Source organism: Odocoileus virginianus, chromosome 10 (assembly GCF_023699985.2).
Source record: "Odocoileus virginianus isolate 20LAN1187 ecotype Illinois chromosome 10, Ovbor_1.2, whole genome shotgun sequence".
In the NCBI taxonomy this organism is placed as follows: domain Eukaryota; kingdom Metazoa; phylum Chordata; class Mammalia; order Artiodactyla; family Cervidae; genus Odocoileus; species Odocoileus virginianus.
The window spans coordinates 53,408,932-53,430,153 of NC_069683.1; the positions used below are offsets into that span (position 1 = coordinate 53,408,932).

The window sequence follows — 21,222 nt, forward strand, 5'->3', positions numbered from 1 at the left end:
TGGGAAATTCTTCCTACCAACAAAAGTCCCCAAGATTCCCCGAGAAGGGTTTCCAGGACACTCTAGAAGTCCTCAGAGGTAGAACGGGAGGCAAGGTGCTTCCTGGAAAAGAAGTGGGTCAGGCTTAGCCGAAAAGCAAGCCCAGCACCATAAAGAGAAGACTCGGGAACTAGATGTAGAAAGGTAAGACCTTTCTGCCTGGAGCTTTCCGGACTCAATTAGATGTTGTCCCAGTGTGGTTACCCTGGTAACAGGCGTCGCGTTTTGTCAAGAAACCAAAGGAAGAGGTAGGTTCGCCGACCTCGGAAAAATTGAATTTCCCATTTAGTCTAACCTTAATGTAGTATTTGGAGAACCCTCATTCTGTGGATGCTGTGAGATACGTCTCCATTGACGGAGGGTGCTTGGAGGGAGGTTATCTCAAGTGGTAGAGAGAATATTATTATTCTTGGCAGGTGTTCCCAGCCTCTCCGTGTTAGCTTGCTTAATCCTCACGATAACCCTATGAGATAGGTATTATCGTCTCCATTTCGAGGAGAATAAACTGAGGCACATGTGTAAATTAATTTCTCAAGATCACACAGCTAGTAAATGATAGAGCTAAGAGTAGAATCTAGGCATTCTGGCTGCAGAGTCCATGCTTTTAACTCCTAAACTGTGCTGGGGATTGAGGAAGTCTCATGTGGCCCTCAACCCACAGCACACTTCTAGCAAATTCAGGCCCCAGTTAGCATATACCCGGGCTGTTGAAACAAGAAACTCCCACTTAATCCAGACTTTAAATGACCCCTCAAGGCTTGTGAAGGTCTATGCAGAGGTAAGGACTTACTGAGAGAACATCTTGAGAATGTAAGAAAGGGTACTAAATAGAGTAAGGAAAAGATAAAACGGTGCTGATCCATAATCTTTTAGGCACTGGTGTTAAGAATAGCTGCCAACTTCAACAGAACAGCCCCTGAACTGTTCCTCCTCCCTCCCCCCCAAAGAATAGATTTGGGGGGAGATTTTTTTCTTCTTTAAGTCATGTCTTTCCACAGGCTTAAGAGGCCTATTCATCTCAACCATGGAGTCATCCTCAAAGGGTCTGCTCACCCAGGTTACTCAGTTCTGGAACCTGTTAGATGATCTGGCTGAAAGTAACCCTGAGAGCTATCAGAAGTTCATTCAACAGCAGCTGAAAGAGGGGAAAGAGCTCTGTGCTGCCCCAGAACCACAGCTCTGTCTACAAACCAGGATCCTGGTATGTGGAGTTGGTACCCAGAGAAAGGGAAGTCCTGATTGAAATGGTCCTGGAATAACCAGACAATGGCTTACCCTAGCTATTACTACTTTAACATAAGAACATTGAGGGAAACTGCCACCCTGAATAATGGAAAATTGAACGTAATGTGAAAGATTATGTTGATGGAATAAGAATGGGAATTTCATATTTGACACATTTTGGAGATCCCAAAATCAGTCATTTTTCTGCTAGAATAAAAATCAAAAGTAATGTCATTATTTAGTAGAGAATAACATAGTTGGAGATTTTTCAAATAAAGAGAACTTATTTGGTTGGGGAGGTAACTCTGTGATGAGTTACCTTTAGGATATATATTTTTTTTAATTTAAAAACTGGATTTTGAGACATACAAATTTTTTGCTTTCTAGAAACCGAAAGAAAAATTACTTTTTATCAACCTATGTCAGTGGAAAAGGATCCCAGCTCCAGAATCAGCCACTCATCCAGTACCTCTAAGTATTGGCAGACCAGAAGATATATCTGAGACATCAGGTACATAGAATTATGGGAGAGAAAGCACATTTTAAAAATTGGGATGTGGGAATAAGCATGGGCCAGATTTTACTTGATAAAAGGCATTACATATTTGGTCATGGTATAGTCAATGAATAATAAGGGTCTATGGGGTTGCAAAGAGACGGACATGACTGAGTGACTGAACTGAACTGAATAAGGGTACTTTGTGAAAATTGATTACTATTTAATTTCCCAATAATATGAGCTATTTTAATTCATATAAAATACCAAGAAATGCTCTAATTGGAATTTTATATATGTAGCACCATTGTGATTATCTCTGAAAATACAGATAGAATTTATATTTTCCATCTTTATCAGGACATGATTAAAATATTACCTGATGATATCATTAGTAAAACAAATTGTCTTCATTTCACGCCCTCTGAATTACACACACAGATGTTTACACAGTCATCAATGTTGCTTACCATCCTGATGTTCTCCAGGCAGCAGAAAAAGACCAACTGAAAAAAGATCAACTGATAAGGATGGCCATGAAATGCATTGAGGAACAACTCCAATTTACTCTCTCAAACTGTTACTATATTACCAAATTTAGAATAAAAGGAAGCATTCAAAGAATGAAACAAAATCTGATGGGAGTCCAAACCAATCCCACAGATTTAAGAGAGAAAATGAAAAAGGGTAAGTTAATGAAATGTAATGGAAAGTGATCTGATTTAAATGTTTTTTGCTTCTGGTGTACATTTTGCAAACTAGAAGTCTCAATTGTAAAAGATGAGAAATTTAAGATAGAAAAATATAAAGATAAGATATTAGAAATATTAGCATGTCCCAACATAGATGGCAGAGAAGGCAATGGTACCCCACTCCATTACTCTTGCCTGGAAAATCCCATGGACGGAGGAGCCTGGTAGGCTGCAGTCCATGGGGTCACCAAGGAGTCGGACTCAACTGAGCGACTTCACTTTCACTTTTCACTTTTATGCATTGGAGAAGGCAACCCACTCCAGTGTTCTTGCCTGGAGAATTCCAGGGATGGGGGAGCCTGGTGGGCTGCCGTCTATGGGGTCACACAGAGTTGGACACGACTGAAGTGACTTAGCAGCAGCAGCAGCATAGACGGAGGCTTCCCTGATGACTCAGTGGTAAAGGACTCACCTACCAATTCAGGAGGTGTGGGTCCGATCCCAGGGTCAGGAAGATCCCCTGGAGAAGAAAATGGCAACCCACTCCAGTATTCCTGCCTGGGAAATCCCATGGACAGAGAAGCCTGGCAGGCTACAGTCCATAGGGTCACGAAAAGAGTCAGATACAATTTCGTGACTAAACAACATAGATGGGCCTAGATATTATCATACTAAGCAAAGTAAATCAGAAGGAGGAAGACAAATACCACATGATATCGCTTATGTGTGGAATCTAAAAAATGAACCTATCTAAGAAACAGACTCATAAAGAAAAGACTTGTGTTTGCCAAGGAGCAGGGGGGAAAGAGAAATGAGCTGGAGTTTGGGATTAGCAGATGCAAACTATTATATATAGGATGGATAAACAACAAGGTCCTATTGTATGGCACAGGAAACTATATTCAATATCCTATTATAAACCATAATGGAAAATAAAAATAATGGAAAAGAATATGAAAAATATATAACTGGGTCTTTTTGTTATTCCACAGATATTAAACACAACCCTACACATCAACTATACTTCAATAAAATTTAAAAAAATTAGCATGTTGTTAAAGATAAATCCTGCAAACTTTTAAACCAGATTCTCTGTAAGAATCTTTTAAGATTCCCAAACCAATTTAGTTGCAGCTTTGTCTGCCATCTTGGCTAACACTATCACTGTTACAGCTCATTGCCTGATAGTATTTCATGTTGATTAAATTTGTGATTTCATCTTCCTTTTTTAAAATAAAGAACTGACCCTTGAAAAGATAAGAAGCAGTACTGTGAGCAATTCAGATCAGTTTCCTCAACTTTTACTGCCGAAAGACCAAGTTTCAAGTAAAACAGCATGTCTGATAGAAGAGATTTCTAGTACAGAGACTGAAGTGGAGATGAAGAGACCAGCCTATGAATTAAAAATTGTGGCAGATCAGAATGAGAAACCTCTGAAAATTGAATTAAAAGTTGAATTACCTGGTATTAATTCAGTATCTCTCTGTGACCTTAGTGTTTCTGAGGTAAGCTGAATAGGTAATACTGTAAATTTGTATCAGTCAATAATCACTATGTTATGCTGCAGTAAAAAAAACTCCACAATCTCAGTGGCTTACAATAATTTGCTCAGGTTACATGTCAGCTCATCCTGCTTCACTCTGTGAGTGTCGCACATTTTAAGATACAAGATGAAGGAACAATTTTCACTTTAGACAAGTCATTCTTATGGAGGAGGGAAAATAGAAATGGCAAAACCATGCAATAGATCCTAAAACTTCCTCTCAGATATGGAATCTATTACTTATGCTCACATTGTATTGATCAAAGTAAGTCAGAAGGCCAAGTCCTACATCAGTATGGCTGGGAAGAACATTCTTCTCACAAGCAGTCACTGAAGTTACATGACAAGGATGCATAATCCTCTTACAAAAGAAAAGCAACAATCTACAGTCTACCACAGTCCACCCTCTTGGTCACAAGTATTTGCTTCTTTTCCCAAGAAACATACCTCCAATCCCAATATCAGACTCCAAAGTGCAGGATTTTGCCATCATAATCTGCATTAGACAAAATTTGCATGAACTGCAATAACAAGTTATCTATTTCTGTAACCCCATGCATCATACAATGTAGAATGGAGAGAGAATAACCACAATCAACAGTCTCAATTCAGAAACTGAAAAACTGTAAGGCACACAGTAGTTATTGGTACTCAGCAATTCTAAAATCCTGGTAGGCCAATAGTGCAAAGGTCCCTTTCCTGGAGGTAGACGATGTTCTTGCTGAGGTCCCTTTACAAGGTTCCTTGATTACCTAGCCATTATTTTCCATGACTTTTAACTCCATTCTTTGGGAGTTTTTTTCCTCTTTCATAATCTACCTTAGCCATGCCTGAAAAGAGCATTGAAGACTATGCTGTCATTAGATGCTGAGGAGCTTACTCAGCCTGTTTGCTGCCCAGAGAATGTTGAGACTGAAAGGTTATTTCTGTTTTATTACTGGTTGAAAACAAAAATTGGTTCCATTTTTCATTCAAGTCTTAAAATTTATGGGCTCTGTATAGTCCCTTTCAATTTTTTATATTCCCTTGCAAATTGAGAACTTCTTTTCTAACTTCATCTTTTTCTGGTACCTTGTTAAATGTAGCCAACAGAACCAATGCATGCAAACCTCATTCTGTTTTCCCATTTCTGTACCTAAAAACACAAGTTAATGAGGTAGACTGTCTTCCAAATTATTGTGATAAGGGCTTTGTCACCATAAAACACAGATCACCATCTTTCCAGTCTCCAGCAAGTTTTCTTGCTGTTTGCTGGTCAGCCCTGAAGTCAATGCCGCATAATTTAGAATGGCAGCATCCATCTTCTGGTACTGTTATCAACACAATTTTAATGTACTGAACAATAAATACCTCAGAATCTCAGGCATTTACAATACCTTTACTGCTCACAAGTGGACCCTCTTCTTACGGGAAAGGAGTGAATAACTGGGAACAATAAACCTGTAACAAATTCTAACCAGGAAGTACTTTTCTATTTACATCTTTTAAAATCTCTCGGTTTCTTTTTAGGATGATATATTGATCGAGGTCTCTGAAAAGTACAGATTACATCTAAACCTTCCAGAATCTGTGGATACTGAAATGACTACAGCAAAATTTATCAAAGAGAAAGCCACTTTAATTGTCACAATGCCATTGCTGTAAGTTAAAAGCATCGTGTATTTGGAGTTTTCTGTGAAAGTCATGTGAATTAGAGGGCCTCCATTATCTGTGAAGAGGTTTATCTTAACTTTTAAAGTTTCATTTTCTAGGAATTTCTTTTGATGGAATGAGATTTTCTCATAGGCTGCTTTTTAAAATTCTTTCTCCTCAAGTAAACTTGGCATCAAGCACAAACTACCAAAAACAGTGCTGCCATGATATACTTGTTTTGAAGATATTTGTAACGGCCTCAAGTAACTTAAATACCATTTGGGAAAAGTCCGTTTGTCTCCAGGCATTATAATATGTAAGAATTCTTTGTTTACTAGTTGAAAAAATTTTTGTCTCTAGTAAATTTTTGCATCAGGAATAAATACCAGACTGTGCAAGTTTTTTACTACCAAGATGTACCTTAGCAGTGAAAGTTTCCTCCGGCGATAAAGATGTAGGGCCACTATAATAATGTGTAAACCTTTGCTTCTGTGAACCTCTGTACTTCTATAAAGCAGGCTCTGGCAGGAGTCCAAGCCACCCAGGCCTACCTCCCTTTAACATCAGGTATGGATTTGTGGATTAGATAAAATGATGCAGTGACAGTCATTGGGTATTATTACATGTAAGACATAAAATACATCCAACTCTAATTTAAGGCAAAGGGGCTCACTTTGGGACAAGTGCCTTTCTCTTAAGAAAATAACTTTTAAAATACAGAACTGATGTACTTTTAAACTCCCATTCATCTGTCAGTTCTTTGTTCAATGCAAAAGTATCAGTTTTCCAATTTATATCCAGAGTAAGCAACATTCACACCAAACTTTAAACATCCCTTGTCTTTTCTAAATGCAAAACACTCTCCTTGTAATTATTAGTTTCTAATTCAACATAAAGTCTTTAAATAGTTCTCATAATTTTAAAACTTTTTAACTTTAGAAACTAAAGTGTGTGATAGCAGTAACTGACCTATGATAATTACAAATGAGTAATTTTCTTAAACCTGGTGTGGACTTTAATTTTTCTAGCAATAGGATAATTTATTGTTGTAAAGTTTTCTGGAACTGTGATATCCTATACTCATCCCTCAAAAGACTTGGGAATGCTTTGACCTTATCTTTTCTTCTACAAAATCACTGTCAAACTTAATTTCTAAAAATTCCCATACCTAGTTACACAGAAATAGCTGAATCTCTACACTTGCACTCTCACACTTAGGTGTTACTATGTCAGGAGTTATGTAATTGTGTACTTATTAATGAGTACAAGATCTAGCATGCTTAACGTTAAAATGGTCAACTTACATCCTAGTTATTTTACAAAATACTTTCACTTATAACATCTCCACCTCCCCCTCCCTACAAAAAGCAAAACTTTGGTTAGGAAGAGCATTAACTAATAATGAACAGTTGAGCAGTTTAATCTGAATCTTATCAAGATAGTTCTTCTTCAAAACTGCAAACTTTGAGATGGACATGAATTATACTTGATTCAGATATCAGATTCTTCTACCAACTTGGTTTTAGAGATTAGGAATCAGTAGTGATTATTTCCTCATGTCCTCCAGAGTTTATGCATTACTGAATGATGAGAATTCCTTACAGTGCATTCCTAGGACCGCTCGCACTGGGCAACTTCTGTAGTCCAGGCCTTGGGATACTTCACTCACAGACCTCAGGAATGGAGTTTATAGCTAGCAGAGCCAGACCACTCTCCCTTCTTGCTATGTGCCACCTCCTAACAAGAGGGCTCCTTGAGCCTGAAGGTTAGATTATATGCTCCCAAACTCAGAACTTATTTTACCAATTCTATAAACTCAAAATGTATCTGTATTAAGAGCTTACCATATACATAGCTGTTCTTGGTCTTAAAAAATCTAATGTGAAAAATAATTACCAACAAATCAAAAATATTAGACAAGACACATTGAAAACATATAGTTTAATTTTCAAACAATCTAATTTGAACCAAAACACTATTTCTAACACTTGTTCATTCCAGCTGGTAAGGGAAATAAACTGAATCCAAATTTAGATGATAGCTCAGGTTAATTTTTAACTCAGAACAATTTCTATTAGAATGCAACTTTTAAATTTTTCCCTCAAGGGAACAACAGAGCCATAAACACCACCAAATAATGAATTATCTTTGAAGTTTCGTGTATGTGACCTAGACGTGGCTCATACTGCTGATGGTCCCTTGTTATAAGTTTGTTCCTTCTCCATAATCTTCAAGCTAAAGTTACTACTGAAAAGTCAGATTCACGTATTATTTTCATAATAATACAGCAAGGAAAATATTTCTGGAATATATGGAGTGTCACTTGTGCACCATGTAATAATGAACACTTAGAGACAGATTCAACATTGAAAGACCTAAATTTCAAGGAATAGTTCTGCATATTACATTTTACAAGGAGGATCAGATTTGTTAATAGTTATAAACAATTCCAAATTTATTTATTAAATCACATCAATTCCATAGAAAGTCTAGAATTGTGATAATGTTTCTAATTCATTTTTATCATCCTGAATATCACCACCCCCCCCCCCCCCCCCAGAAAGGCAAATTGTAACAAAATGGAAAATAAATATTTAGGCTGATAAGGTAGCAAACAACCTAAATAATCTTTTTCTCTCTGACAGGATTTTAGGGTTTTCTTATTTTACATGAGACAACATTGGGATGGAAAAACATAGAACACTTCTTTTTGTACACATTTAACATTTGCACTTTATCCAAAACCAGAAATGACCAGTTTGTTCCAGTCATCATCTTTTATCACTCCAAACTATCCACTAGTGTATCTCTCCCCTTCTTCTTTTTAGACGCAACTTGGTGATAAATGGACTTTGGCACATATCTCACTAGGAACCATATTTACATATATACACTTATTCCATTCCACAGTTACTTGATACAAGTTTTTCAAGTATTTAAGTAATAAATCCTACTAATTAAGTTCATTTGCAAGTAACCACTAGTTAATTTTACAGGAAAAATTCTACTTTCACAAGTTAACTCTGTTAAATTCTATAAGCATATTCTTTTATTTGAGGCAATTATAGAATTCTGCTCTCACAATGACACATTTAAATTATTTAAATAGATACCCACACAAATTCTCACTTATACCAAGGAGCTGGTTCATATTTATATCTTCATCTCAAGAGGAGAAAACAACCATTTCTGAATTCATAGAAAAATAAAGAACAGCTGGTTGAACAGTCCTATGAAAATGTTGACTTTTAAAGTTTTCTCGTATTTTCCTTCAAGTTCTCCATGCTTCCCATCCATGATAAACCAAGATTTATGTAACACAAACTTTCAAATTAGGCTTAAATTCCAAAATCAAGTTTCAGTTCAAATTCTTTCTCCAAAAGAACTAGTTTTTCTGACTTTTCTCAAATCTCATCAAAACATTTGAGGTAATTAAATTTCAAAACCTCAGTGTCTCATCAAGGTTACTTTTATGTGCCTGTCTCAATAGGGAACCACAATTCTACCTCTGCATTTCCAGTGGCAGGACTTACCACCAAAGGGCTATGCCATAGGCCCCTTGACCTGGAGTACGCAGCTTAAAATCTGGTGTTTATTAAATGTGCACAATATTGGGATGTAATTGGCATTTTTAAAATTCAGTAATGCCCATTACAAATATATGGACAGACTCAAAAATAACTGGTTAACCTTAAAATAAAAAGGGAACCACCATTTAATAACATATTAATACCTTGGTAAGAATGAAACAGTGTGACCTAAGAGAGTCTAGAAATTCTTGGATTAATTATAACAACATGGTGATAGGTTTTTCAAGGTACTTTCTAAACTCAGCAAGCCACTGGGCTCCAACTGCTCCATCGACAACCCGATGATCACAACTGAGTGTAACAGACATCATGCTCGCCACATCAAATCTAGAAAAAGATAAAAAAAACATTATTAGGTACTCTAAAAGCAATCACTAGATGTTAGCTAGTAACCAGCCCAAATGCCAACTCCTAACTTACAATCCCAACCAGGTAACATTATTTTTTACCTACTCTTCATGGGTTGTACACCTCTAGCTCAAATCAGTCGTTTGAAGAAACAGACCAAACAACCATCTGAAGGATACAGGTCAGGAAACAACAGCCCACAGGCCAAATCCTACCAAACACAGATTTACTGGAATACGTTTATGTATTGCCTATGCCTGCTTTCATACCACAATAGCCAAGTATTTGCGATAGCAACTGTATGACCCAGAAAAAATGAAACATTTACTAACTGGCTCTTTAAGAAAAATTATGCTGACCACTAACCTAGAGTAAATAAGACTTCCCATCTCAAATAGCAAAATAAGAAAAGTTGGTGCCCTGAGAAACTTAGATGTGCTTACATCTAACTCTGTGTGAAGTTCCAGTATGCCACGCCAATAATTATAAAACCTAAGATTCAAAGTCAGGTATACTGTAATGAAAGTAAGTTTACAACTCCCTCTCCATTTTGGCACTTACCCTTTTTCATTATCTGCTGGAACCAGTCTATCCTCTGAAGCACCAATTGCCAAAATACATGCTTGAGGTGGGTTAATAATAGCAGAGAAGTTCTTAATCCCAAACATTCCTAAATTTGAGATTGTAAAAGTGCCACCCTAAAGGAAAAAAGAGATTTAAAAACAGATCATGGTAACTGCTTGTCAATATAAATCAGAAAAAATGACAATGTTTTGTGAAAAGACCTTAAGGTGTTTTACTTTAAGAAGGGATTCTTAGCAACATGGATGAACCTAGATATTATCATACTGAGCAAGTCAGAAAGAGAAAGACAAATACCATATGATACCATTTATATGTGCAATATAAAATATGACACAAATGAACTTATCTGTGAAACAGAAATAGACTCACAGACATAGAGAACAGACTCATGGTTAAGGGTTCAATTGAGAGTTTGGGATTAACAGATACAAACTATTAGATATAGGATGGATATACAACAAGGTCCTACTGTATAGCACAGGGAACTATATTCAATATCCTGTGACAAACCATAATGGAAAAGAATATGAAAAAGAATGTATATACATGTATAACTGAGACACTCTGCTGTACAATAGAAATTAACACATTGTAAATCAACTATACTTCAATAATATATTTTCTAAAAGAAGGATTCAACTACCATTAAAAAAAAAGGAAAATGGCAAGTATATGAGGTGACAGATACGTTAATTACCTTGTCACGATCACAGAGTATACATATATCAAAACAACAAGTTGTACACCTTAAATATATACAACTTCTATTTACTAATTACACATAAAGGTGAAAGGGAAAAAAAAGAAATAAAAAACTGAATGGGGTACACTTTGCTGAAAACACACCACCATAGCAACATGAACACAAATCAGTCGTGTGGCTTTTGCACACTACTTGAAAAACTTTTTTTCAGCTTTTGATAGGTTACTCAATTTTTCTTTCAAGACCTTCTGTCAGTGAGAACACAAGGCAGAATCAAAAAGTGGAAAATGCAATAAAAGCATAAGGCCAACTTTAAAAATAATACAGTTCACTAAAATAACATAGTAACATTCACAAAGTAAATACATATCTTACCTGGAACTCATGTGGTTGTAGTTTACCCTCTCGTGCTTTGGTTGCTAAAGAAACAACATCATTAGCAATGGTTTCCAGTCCTTTTATATGTGCGTTAAATACAATAGGTGTGATGAGTCCTGCAGGAGTACTGACTGCAACACTGATATCAACAACATGATTTCTATTTAAAAAGAAAAAAATAAAAGTAAAACTCAATAATCACAACTGTTAAGAGTCTGTGTCAGGTTAAGCAAGAATAGTGGCAGTCAGTCTGTGTTACTTTTTAGCCAGAGAGATCTTGCCTGGTTTTTCAATTTTACTATGCCCCCTCTCAGACCTGAACTTTTATTTTTTTAGATCCGCACTTTTTAAAAAGGAATGAGAAATGTGTCAGTAGGTTGGCTTCACGTGTACTCACTAACTACCCCTTATCTGCATTGACCAACATCATGAACATAATTGGGGAAAAAACGTTCAGCATCCAGTGAGAACTGAAAAGAGCCCCTAAAGATTTATGAGATGAAGAGGACTAGCTGGAGCTTCGTCTGCAAGCAGAGCTTGAGCAGATAAAAGGAAGACTGAAGGGAAAGAACTGCATGGGGGGGGGAAACAGGTGTGCTCACATGGTAGGGTGGTAGTGCTGTCTCAGAACATACAAGCAGGATTCCTAATCTTTTCTATGCTACAGACACTTGCATTTGGGTCCCTTCTCATAATTTTTAAACATAGGAAACAAAATACTTACCAAAAAAAAGAAAAAAAAAAACTCACCCCAAAACAAAATATACTGAAATTCAGTTACTGAACTATTCAGAAAACAAAACTGTGATATATGTGCTTCAAAAATCTTGCAGCAGATCTAATTATGGCTATGCTTTTGGAGTCATGATATATTTTAAGACATCCGTAACAACCACAATGCATAAGAAAACAACTTGATTTTTATTTGGTCATCAGCACAAGTATTAAAACACCTCTTTGATTTGTTCTCTATAATAGGAGAAAATCCTAAATTTCACACTGAAAATAAAAGTCACTTAGTCGTGTCCAACTCTTTGTGACCCCATGAACTATACAGTCCATGGAATTCTCTAGGCCAAAATACTGGAGTGGGTACCCTTTCCCTTCTCCAGGGGATCTTCCCAACCCAGGGATCGATCCCAGGTCTTCCACATTACAGGCGGATTCTTTAACAGCTGAGCTACAAGGGAAGTCCAAGAATACTGCCATGGGTAGCCTATCTCTTCTCCAGCACATCTTCCTGACCCAGGAATCGAACTGGGGTCTCCTGCAATGCAGGCAGATTCTTTACCAACTGAGCTATCAGGGAAGCCGAAAATTTCCCAATAAAGATTAGTAAAAAAGAATTATATCCCCCCCCCCCACCCCAACTAAGTTCCCAAACTCCTGAACTGTATCAGGATCTCCTTAGGGGTTGTCTGTGTAAGGGCCCCTGCTAAAGTGTTCTGCAATTAAGAAAAAAGTTAACAAATGTTGGCAAGGATGAAAAGGGTGAGAGAGCATAAATTATAAATTGTTGGTGAGAATGCATCAATAAACTGGTGCAACCACTATAGGAAGAGAGTATGGAGGTTCCTTAAAAAAGTAAAATAGAACTATTGTATGATCCAGCAATTCCACTCCTGGGTGTATATATCCAGAAAAATGAACATACCAATTAAAGACAGGGAAGCAACCCAAGCCCAAGTGCCCATCAACAGACAATGGACATCTCACTCACACACACACACACATACACACACGCACAGGAATATTACTCAGCCATAAAAAAAAAGAATGAAATTCTACCATCTGCAGCCACATGGGTAGACCTAGGGAATATTATGCTTCAGGAAATAAATCAGAGAAAGACGAACACTGTATATCTTATATGTGGAATGTAAAAAGATTAATACAAATGGATGTACTTGCAAAACAGGAACAAACTCACAGAGAAAACAAACTAATGGTCACCAAAGGACAGAGGAAAGGGCAGGGTGACAAAGTGGGTATGTGTGACTAACAAACTACCACGTATAGGATAGATAAGCAGCAAACATATATAGCACAGGGAATTATAGCTGTTACCTTGTAATAACTTATAAGGGAGTACAACCCACAAAAACACTGAATCACTATGTCATAATCCTAAAACTAATATTATAAATCAACTATCCTTCAACTTAAAAAAGATAAAACTTCACATGAAAAAAGGAACTCCAGCTCTTTGGAGACTATGGGTGCCGAGCCCCTGTGTGCCCAAGCTGGCCCGAGGCAGCAGGCTTTTGCCAGCTGCAAACACAGGGACCTGCTCTAATAATACAGTGACAGCAGCTACCACAGCTAGGCTCCAGCCAAGGTATCACACAGCAGCACTGCTTTCTTAATTAAATTATCCTGTTATTACAATAATGTTTAAAAATATTCCTAATAGAGTAGGGATGGTGTTTCCTATCTTGTTCACCACTAAAACAGTCAATCCTAAAGGAAATCGATCCTGAATATTCATTGGAAGGGCTGATGCTGAAACTCCAATACTTGATGTTAAAAACCAACTCATTGGAAAAGACCCTGATGCTGGGAAACACTGAGGGCCGAAGGGAGTGACAGCGGATGAGATGGTTGGATGGCATCACTGACTCTAAGGACATGAGTTTGGGCAAACTCAGGTAGACGGTGAAGGACGGGGAAGCCTGGTGTACTGCAGTCCATGGGACTGCAAAGAGTCAGACATGACTAAGCGACTGAACAACAACAAAATCCAGTTAACACCATGTGTCCAATAAATACTTGTTGAATAGCTGTATGAACAAATAAATGAAGGGCATTTGGTAAGGGTTAATAAATAATTCACAGAACTTGAGCTGCAACCACCATCCTTTCATCTAAGTAGTGTTTCCTTCAGATATTCTTAAAAGGTTAAACATAAATTTACCCTACAATCCAGCAATTCCACTCCAAGGAGTCTACCCAAAAGAAATGAAGACATATGTCAGTACAAAGAATTGTCCTCAAATGTTCATAACCGTGCTCTCAAAGCTATGTCTATGTCTTAATCCCGGAGTCTATTAATGTGACCATATTTAGTAAAAAGGTCTTCACTGATATAATCACACCTTTGAGATGAGTTCACCCTGGGTTATCTGGGTGGGTCCTAAATCCAATGCCAACTGTCCTTGTAAGAGACAGAAGGGAAGACATGGACACATGAAGGCCATGTGAAGCTGGAGCTGAGCAGCCCCAAGCCAAGGAATGCCCGAAGCCGCCAGAGCTGGAGAGAGCAAGCAAGAGTTCACCCAAGAGCCTGTGCAGGGAGAAGGTCCTGCTGATACCTTAATTTCACACGTCTAACCTTCAGAACTAGGAGGGAGTAAATTTTTGTTAAGCCACAAACTTTGTGGTAATTTGTACTGGCAACCTTAGAAAACTAATATAGTCTCTAAAGAATAGTAAGACCCTCAGATATTCTCTAATAGCAGGGTGACCAAGATGAAAATCAGGATCAGTAAACTATTTTTCAGTCTTGGGAAACATGTTTAGTTTTCTTGGGGAGTTTCAGATAGAAACTGAAACTTTTTTTTTCTGAAAGAAACTTCAGAAAGAAATGATGATAAGCAATTTAAAAATCTGTACTATAATCAATCTGGTCGGATGATGGGTTGTGTGTATGTGTTTGTAGACAGGGTACAAAAAAGCTAAATTTTAACCTTCTTTAACAGAAAGGTGATAAATAAATGAAATGAAAAACTGAGAAAAAGGCAACAGAAAAATGTTATTTAGAAATATGAAGGTAGATGGCAGGTGCGGGAGCCAGGTCAGAAGCCGAGAGGAACCTGAAACGTCCTGTAGTTGTCTAAAGATTCTTCAACCACTGTGTCAAGCAACACACTTCTCTTTCTTCATATGATTAAGATCAGGGATCTAAACTTATCTGAAAACCAAGAGAGGCACCATTTGTCCCCACTGGAATGGCACGTTTTGCAGCAATCATTGCCTATGGATTATATAGATGGAAGAGAAGGAGAAATACTAAAACGTCTGTTCACCTGACCCACATGCATGTGGCAGCCCAAGGCTTTGTTGTGGGAGCAATGACTCTTGATATGGGCGATTCCCTGTATCAAGAATTCTGGGCAAAACCTAAACCTTAGAAGAGGAGATGCCGTCTTGGCCTTGGTGGTGCTTGCTTTAGTTAGACATCTCATATTGAGGTTATATGTTTATGATGAAAATAAACTGTTTGGGTCAGACAAGAACACGGTAATTTCAATACTGGCTTCCTTTCTTGCAGGCTTGATTTGCCAGGTGACCAAGTTACTGGTGACTAGTTCACTAGCTAGGTCACTCAGGAGAGTCAGATTAGCATAAAAGAAACATGTCACTTTTAAATATACTTGATAGTGTTACCTCTCCACCTTCTCAAACCCTTCTGATGAAATTAGTTCTCAAGAGGACAACATGCCAATCCTGAAAATGCTCCCAGTGGCTGGAGAATAATCATATGCTTTTGATGTAATGTAGGAATCCTATTTACCCCATTTAGTTTAACCCTCTGACTGCCTTGTGGACTAAGTACTGTTTTAAGGGATCCAGGTTTGATCCCTGGGTCGGGAAGATCCCCTGGAGAAGGAAATGGCAACGCTCTTCAGTACTCTTGCCTAGAAAACTCCACAGATGGAGGAGCCTGGTGGGCTACATTCCATGGGGTCTCAAAGAGCTGGACATGACTGAGCAACTTCACTTCACTTCACTTCACTTGGCTTTAGAGGAACCCTTTCAGAACAGTGCATGGAATACAACAGATATAAACCTCCCTGAAAGTCTGTGTGTTTTTAAACCAAACCTCAAAAAGCTGGTAACAGAGCCACTTTGAAGTATAACTTACTTTAGAATCATAATTGTAAACATGAGAATAACTTAATTGTAGATCCCTTTTAGCTCTTTTGTAATTGCAAAATTATATTTTGCTGCTGTTATATTAGAATAATTTTAAGTGTTATTTTGAAATAGAAATGTGCATTTTAAGCGCCAATGCAAAGGTAAATGAAAAACACTTTTTAAATGTGTGCAGTATGTTCATTTTCTCTAAAAGAATCATAGATTAAATGAATTGCCTATAATGGAAGTGATTTATGAGCCAGCTGGTTTGGTCAGACAGTATGCAAACTTTGGTATACCACAACAAACTTTGTTTTGCTGCACTGAGGAAATTCTCTTGAACCTGGATTCACATTCCATAGTGATAACACGATAAATGTAGTGTTATTAAAGTAAGTGAACACATCAAAAAAAAAAAGAGATATGAAAAGTGAAATTAGTCACTCAGACATTTCTGATTCTTTGTGACCCCCTGGACTGTAGCCCACCAGGTTCCTCTGTCCATGGAATTCTCCAGGCAAGAATACTGGAGTGGATAGCCATCTCCTTCTCCAGGGGATCTTCCCGACCCAGGGATTGAACCTGGGTCTCCTGCATTGCAGGCAGATTCTTCACCAACTGAGCCACCAGGGGAGCCCAAAGAAACATGAAGGTAAATACCAAAAGAAATAATAGTTTAAGGCTGTGTTTGCCTCTTGGGAGTGGACCTCAGATAAAGGCTGAGCAGGTCACCATAAGCCACGAATTAATATGATAAAGTATATACTATTATTGTAATAAAAATTAAATTAATAATATAAAACCATCTACATAGTAGAAAAAGGCTAGACTGAGTCAGAATCCTGGTTCCAATCCCAGTTCTGCTGCTTACTAACATATGAACTCAGGGAGTATCTCAACTTACTGAGCCTCAGTTTATTCATCTGGAAAATAGGAGTAAAAGCACCTACCTCATAAGGTGGTCCTAAGAATTAAATGGGACAACATGCGAAAGACACTAAGCACCATGCCAGTCACACGATACCGTAATATTAACAAATACTGCTTTTTGGTTTTGTTTTCAATTTTGTCACCACTAAAGTTTAGCAGAACTAATTGGTGAACAAAACCATTTCAATCCGGCCTTGTGAGAGTCATTATCAACTTAAGTATACATATCTGTACACTTCTCTCCCTTCCCTGAACTCTTAAGCATCTGTAGTCTTTACTGATTAAATTTAGCATGGTCTCAGAAATAATTTTATGTTGTTTTCAAATTGTTTTGCCCATGGACATCATCTCCCACTCTGTATTCTGTTTCTTCTTACTCCCTACACTCCTACTTACACATTAGACAACACACACACAAAACTGCTGCTGGATAGATAGATTGACAGACAGATGTATAGATACAGAACACACCTTCCTGAAAAGGGTTATACTTACTGTCTTATAACTGTGTCCAGCCAAGAAGAATTTGCTTCAGGAACTTTTAAACATGCCAAAGCTGAAGCTTTTATAATGAAGTCATTGACGGAAATCTTGCTTTTTCCTTCTAACATCTGCAAAGTAAAGAAACCATTTTAGTTTCTTAAATTCTCGAAGACTGAAACTATATAATCTTGAGGATGTGGGAGGGGGTGGATATACAAATGTCCTGGGGTAGAAAGGATGAAAAGAAACCAAAAGTTGTTTCTTTTTCATCTTTTCTAATGTAGACCATTACACCTGTTAAATTTCCTCTGTAAGTTACAAAATAACTAAGTACTAAGAAGGTATGAAGACAAAGCAAACACACTGCTTCTTACCTACCTGAAGAGACTCAAGTAGTCTCATAGAATCCCAGTGACTATGTTAGGCTAAAATGGATCCATGGCAAAGTCGACTTTAACGATAAGCTTTAATCAAGGGTTAGAAAATGAAAATTCGCCAGAGTTTGCAGATGACATGATCCTCTACAGAGAAAACCCTAAAGACTCTACCAGAAAATTACTAGAGCTAATCAATGAATATAGTAAAGTTGCAGGAAATTAAATTAACACACAGAAATCCTTTGCATTCCTGTACACTAACAATGAGAAAACAGAAAGAGAAATTAAGGAAACAATACCATTCACCATTGCAACAAAAAGAATAAAATACTTAGGAGAATATCTACCTAAAGAAACAAAGACCTATATATAGAAAACTATAAAACACTGATGAAAGAAATCAAAGAGGACACAAATAGATGGACAAACATATAGTGTTCAGGGATTGGAAGAATCAATACTGTGAAAATGAGTATACTACCCAAAGCAATCTATAGATTCAATGCAATCCCTATCAAGCTACCAACGGTATTTTTCACAGAACTAGAGCAAATAATTTCACAGTTTGTATGGAAATACAAAAAACCTTGAATAGCCAAAGCAATCTTGAGAAAGAAGAACGGAACTGGAGGAATCAAACTGCCAGACTTCAGGCTCTTCTACAAAGCCACAGTCATCAAGACAGTATGGTACTGGCACAAAGACAGAAATATAGATCAGTGGAATAGAATAGAAAGCCCAGAGATAAATCCACATACCTATGGACACCTTATCTTCGACAAAGGAGGCAAGGATATGCAATGGAAAAAAGACAACCTCTTTAACAAGTGGGGCTGGGGAAACTGGTCAACCACGTGTAAAAGAATGAAACTAGAACACTCTCTAACACCATACACAAAAATAAACTCAAAATGGATTAAAGATCTAAATGTAAGACCAGAAACTATAAAACTCCTAGAGGATCGCTTCTCAGCCTTTTGGCTAAGATCAAGTGTAAAACTCCTAAAAGAGAACATAGGCAAAACACTCTCTGACATAAATCACAGCAAGATTCTCTGTGACCCACCTCCCAGAATATTGGAAATAAAATAAAAAATAAACAAATGGGACCTAATTAAATGTAAAAGCTTTTGCACAACAAAGGAAACTATAAGCAAGGTGAAAAGACAGCCTTCAGAATGGGAGAAAATAATAGCAAACAAAGCAACAGACAAAGGATTAATCTCAAAAATATACAAGCAACTCCTGCAGCTCAATTCCAGAAAAATAAATGACCCAATCAAAAAATGGGCCAAAGATCTAAACAGACATTTCTCCAAAGAAGACATACAGATGGCTAACAAACACATGAAAAGATGCTCAACATCACTCATTATCAGAGAAATGCAAATCAAAACCACAATGAGGTACCATTACACGCCAGTCAGAATGGCTGCTATCCAAAAGTCTACAAGCAATAAATGCTGGAGAGGGTGTGGAGAAAAGGGAACCCTCTTAGACTGTTGGTGGGAATGCAAACTAGTACACACAGCCACTATGGAGAACAGTGTAGAGATTCCTTAAAAAACTGGAAATAGAACTGCCATATGACCCAGCAACCCCACTTCTGGGCATACACACCGAGGAAACCAGAACTGAAAGAGACACGTGTACCCCAATGTTCATCAAAGCACTGTTTATAATAGCCAGGACATGGAGGCAACCTAGATGCCCATCAGCAGACGAATGGATAAGGAAGCTGTGGTAAATATACACAATGGAATATTACTCAGCCATTAAAAAGAATATATTTGAATCAGTTCTAATGAGATGGATGAAAACTGGAGCCTATTATACAGAGTGAAGTAAGCCAGAAAGATAAAGACCAATACAGTATACTAACGCATATATATGGAATTTAGAAAGATGGTAACAATAACCCTATATGCAAGACAAAAAAAGAGACACAGATGTATAGAACAGACTTTGGGACTCTATGGGAGAAGGCGAGGGTGGGATGATCTGAAAGAATAGCATTGAAACATGTATATTATCAAGTGTGAAACAGACTGCCAGCCCAGGTTGGATGCATGAGACAAGTGCTCGGGGCTGGTGCACTGGGAAGACCCAGAGGGATGGGATGGGAAGGGAGGTGGGAGAGGGGTTCAGGATGGGGAACACATGTAAATTCATGGCTGATTCATGTCAATGAATGGCAAAAACCAATTAGCCTCCAACTAAGAAAAAAATAAAGGAAAACAAAAAAAGAAAGAAAATTCTCCAGGATATTTTCTGCAAGTTAAAATTAAGGTGACATCCACTTTCCATCATCAACTGGCATTTATAACAAAATACAATACAGGAACAAAAATGTAAATATTCAGTGAAGGAAAACAAGATTTTTAGAATTTATAGAGGTGGAATTTCCACACCTTTTACCTTATTAAGTTCTTTCCGTACCAACAAAACTTCTCCCATATTTACATCAATAGAAAGGTAATAATGAGGTATGGTTTGCTTAGATTGCATTAACCGCTGTGCAATGACCTGAAATCAAAAGAGATTAAAAAATCAATTATCTTGAGATGAGATGTTATCTATTCAGCACTCTGTTTGCCCCTTTACCCTGCTCCCAGGTGATGCCTACCCGATGTATTATGTATTATTAGAACTGAAAGATGTAGGACTGGAGCACAATTTAGCCCCTTGTAATAGTATTTAATCAGAACACAGTGTTTGTGTATTCTAAGAATTCAACTGGCCAAACCAAACATCTACTAAATGAATCATCGAAGATCCACAATTTTAAAAAAAGTCTCCTCTTATTTTTTTTTCCCTTCTTCTTAGTGTTTTAAACTATGGATGCAACTGAACAATCAGAGTAAAGATGTCCCCAACAGCTTGAGGTCTGGAGTTATGGTAATACTCTTACTCGGCGAATGTTGCTGATTGGGATATCTGTGAAGACGCCTGTAGGAACTGGAGTCACTCCTGGACTTGGAGGAGGCACAGCGGCTGCTGGAGTCTAGAGAGAGGTAATAAAGTTCTTAGGAACTGTGGCTTAGTCTTAGCATCAGCAACTGTGAACTACTGTTAGTGATTCTTTTACAGATGGCAAAATAAAAATTAAAGAGCTTATAGAAAAATAACTATTTCTATTCCAAGGGAGCAAAAGGGACTCAGATCTGGACTGTGCTTATTTAAGAGTTGTTTTTAATTTTCATACTTGGAATTGGGTAATCATATTTTAAGTGTCATTTTTCTATGACTAGTTTATATCACAATTTTGTTTTTGGAATATTTTCCTCAAGAAAAACAATCAAAGTATTCTTAAATTGAAAAGATTGAGATAAATACAAAGAAGGT

General features: G+C 37.4%; 2 protein-coding genes and 1 pseudogene across 5 annotated transcripts in view; 2 read left to right on the plus strand and 1 right to left on the minus strand.

Moving 5' to 3' along the window:
- The first annotated feature begins 50 nt into the window (after nt 1–50).
- Nucleotides 51–21,005, plus strand: PIH1D2 (PIH1 domain containing 2). Of its 4 annotated transcripts, none has more exons than XM_070473586.1 (7): nt 51–183; nt 1,038–1,240; nt 1,651–1,774; nt 2,201–2,446; nt 3,691–3,956; nt 5,504–5,634; nt 11,567–12,260. In XM_070473586.1, exons 2-7 carry the CDS (start codon nt 1,064–1,066, stop codon nt 11,589–11,591), a joined length of 969 nt encoding a protein of 322 aa, XP_070329687.1. In that variant the 5' UTR covers nt 51–183; nt 1,038–1,063; the 3' UTR covers nt 11,592–12,260. The 4 variants fall into 4 exon arrangements, with proteins under 4 accessions (XP_070329687.1, XP_020737882.1, XP_070329688.1 ...); XM_020882223.2 differs by lacking the exon at nt 11,567–12,260 and adding an exon at nt 20,704–21,005 and having other exon boundaries at nt 52–183; XM_020882222.2 differs by lacking the exons at nt 51–183; nt 11,567–12,260 and adding exons at nt 192–287; nt 20,704–21,005.
- DLAT (dihydrolipoamide S-acetyltransferase) overlaps nt 7,549–21,222 on the minus strand; it is a 32,724-nt gene continuing 19,050 nt past the window's right edge. Inside the window, exons 9-14 of the mRNA XM_020882221.2 lie at nt 20,789–20,881; nt 20,296–20,403; nt 17,513–17,628; nt 11,228–11,390; nt 10,126–10,262; nt 7,549–9,543 (exon numbers count right to left, since the gene is read on the minus strand). Coding sequence (XP_020737880.1) covers nt 9,414–9,543; nt 10,126–10,262; nt 11,228–11,390; nt 17,513–17,628; nt 20,296–20,403; nt 20,789–20,881 — 747 coding nt within the window. The 3' untranslated portion in view covers nt 7,549–9,413. The remainder of the gene's footprint in view (nt 9,544–10,125; nt 10,263–11,227; nt 11,391–17,512; nt 17,629–20,295; nt 20,404–20,788; nt 20,882–21,222) is intronic.
- LOC110130343 (HIG1 domain family member 1A, mitochondrial pseudogene) lies at nt 14,994–15,788 on the plus strand (annotated as a pseudogene).

Bases quoted from the DNA above. Each gene is read 5' to 3' on its own strand.
- PIH1D2 (XM_070473586.1), top strand. From the start codon at position 1,064: ATGGAGTCATCCTCAAAGGGTCTGCTCACCCAGGTTACTCAGTTCTGG. The intron at 2,447-3,690 runs GTAAGTTAATGA...TTTAAAATAAAG, and splicing joins AAGAGAGAAAATGAAAAAGG to AACTGACCCTTGAAAAGATA. The intron at 5,635-11,566 runs GTAAGTTAAAAG...TTATTTTTTTAG, and splicing joins ATTGTCACAATGCCATTGCT to ATCCGCACTTTTTAAAAAGG.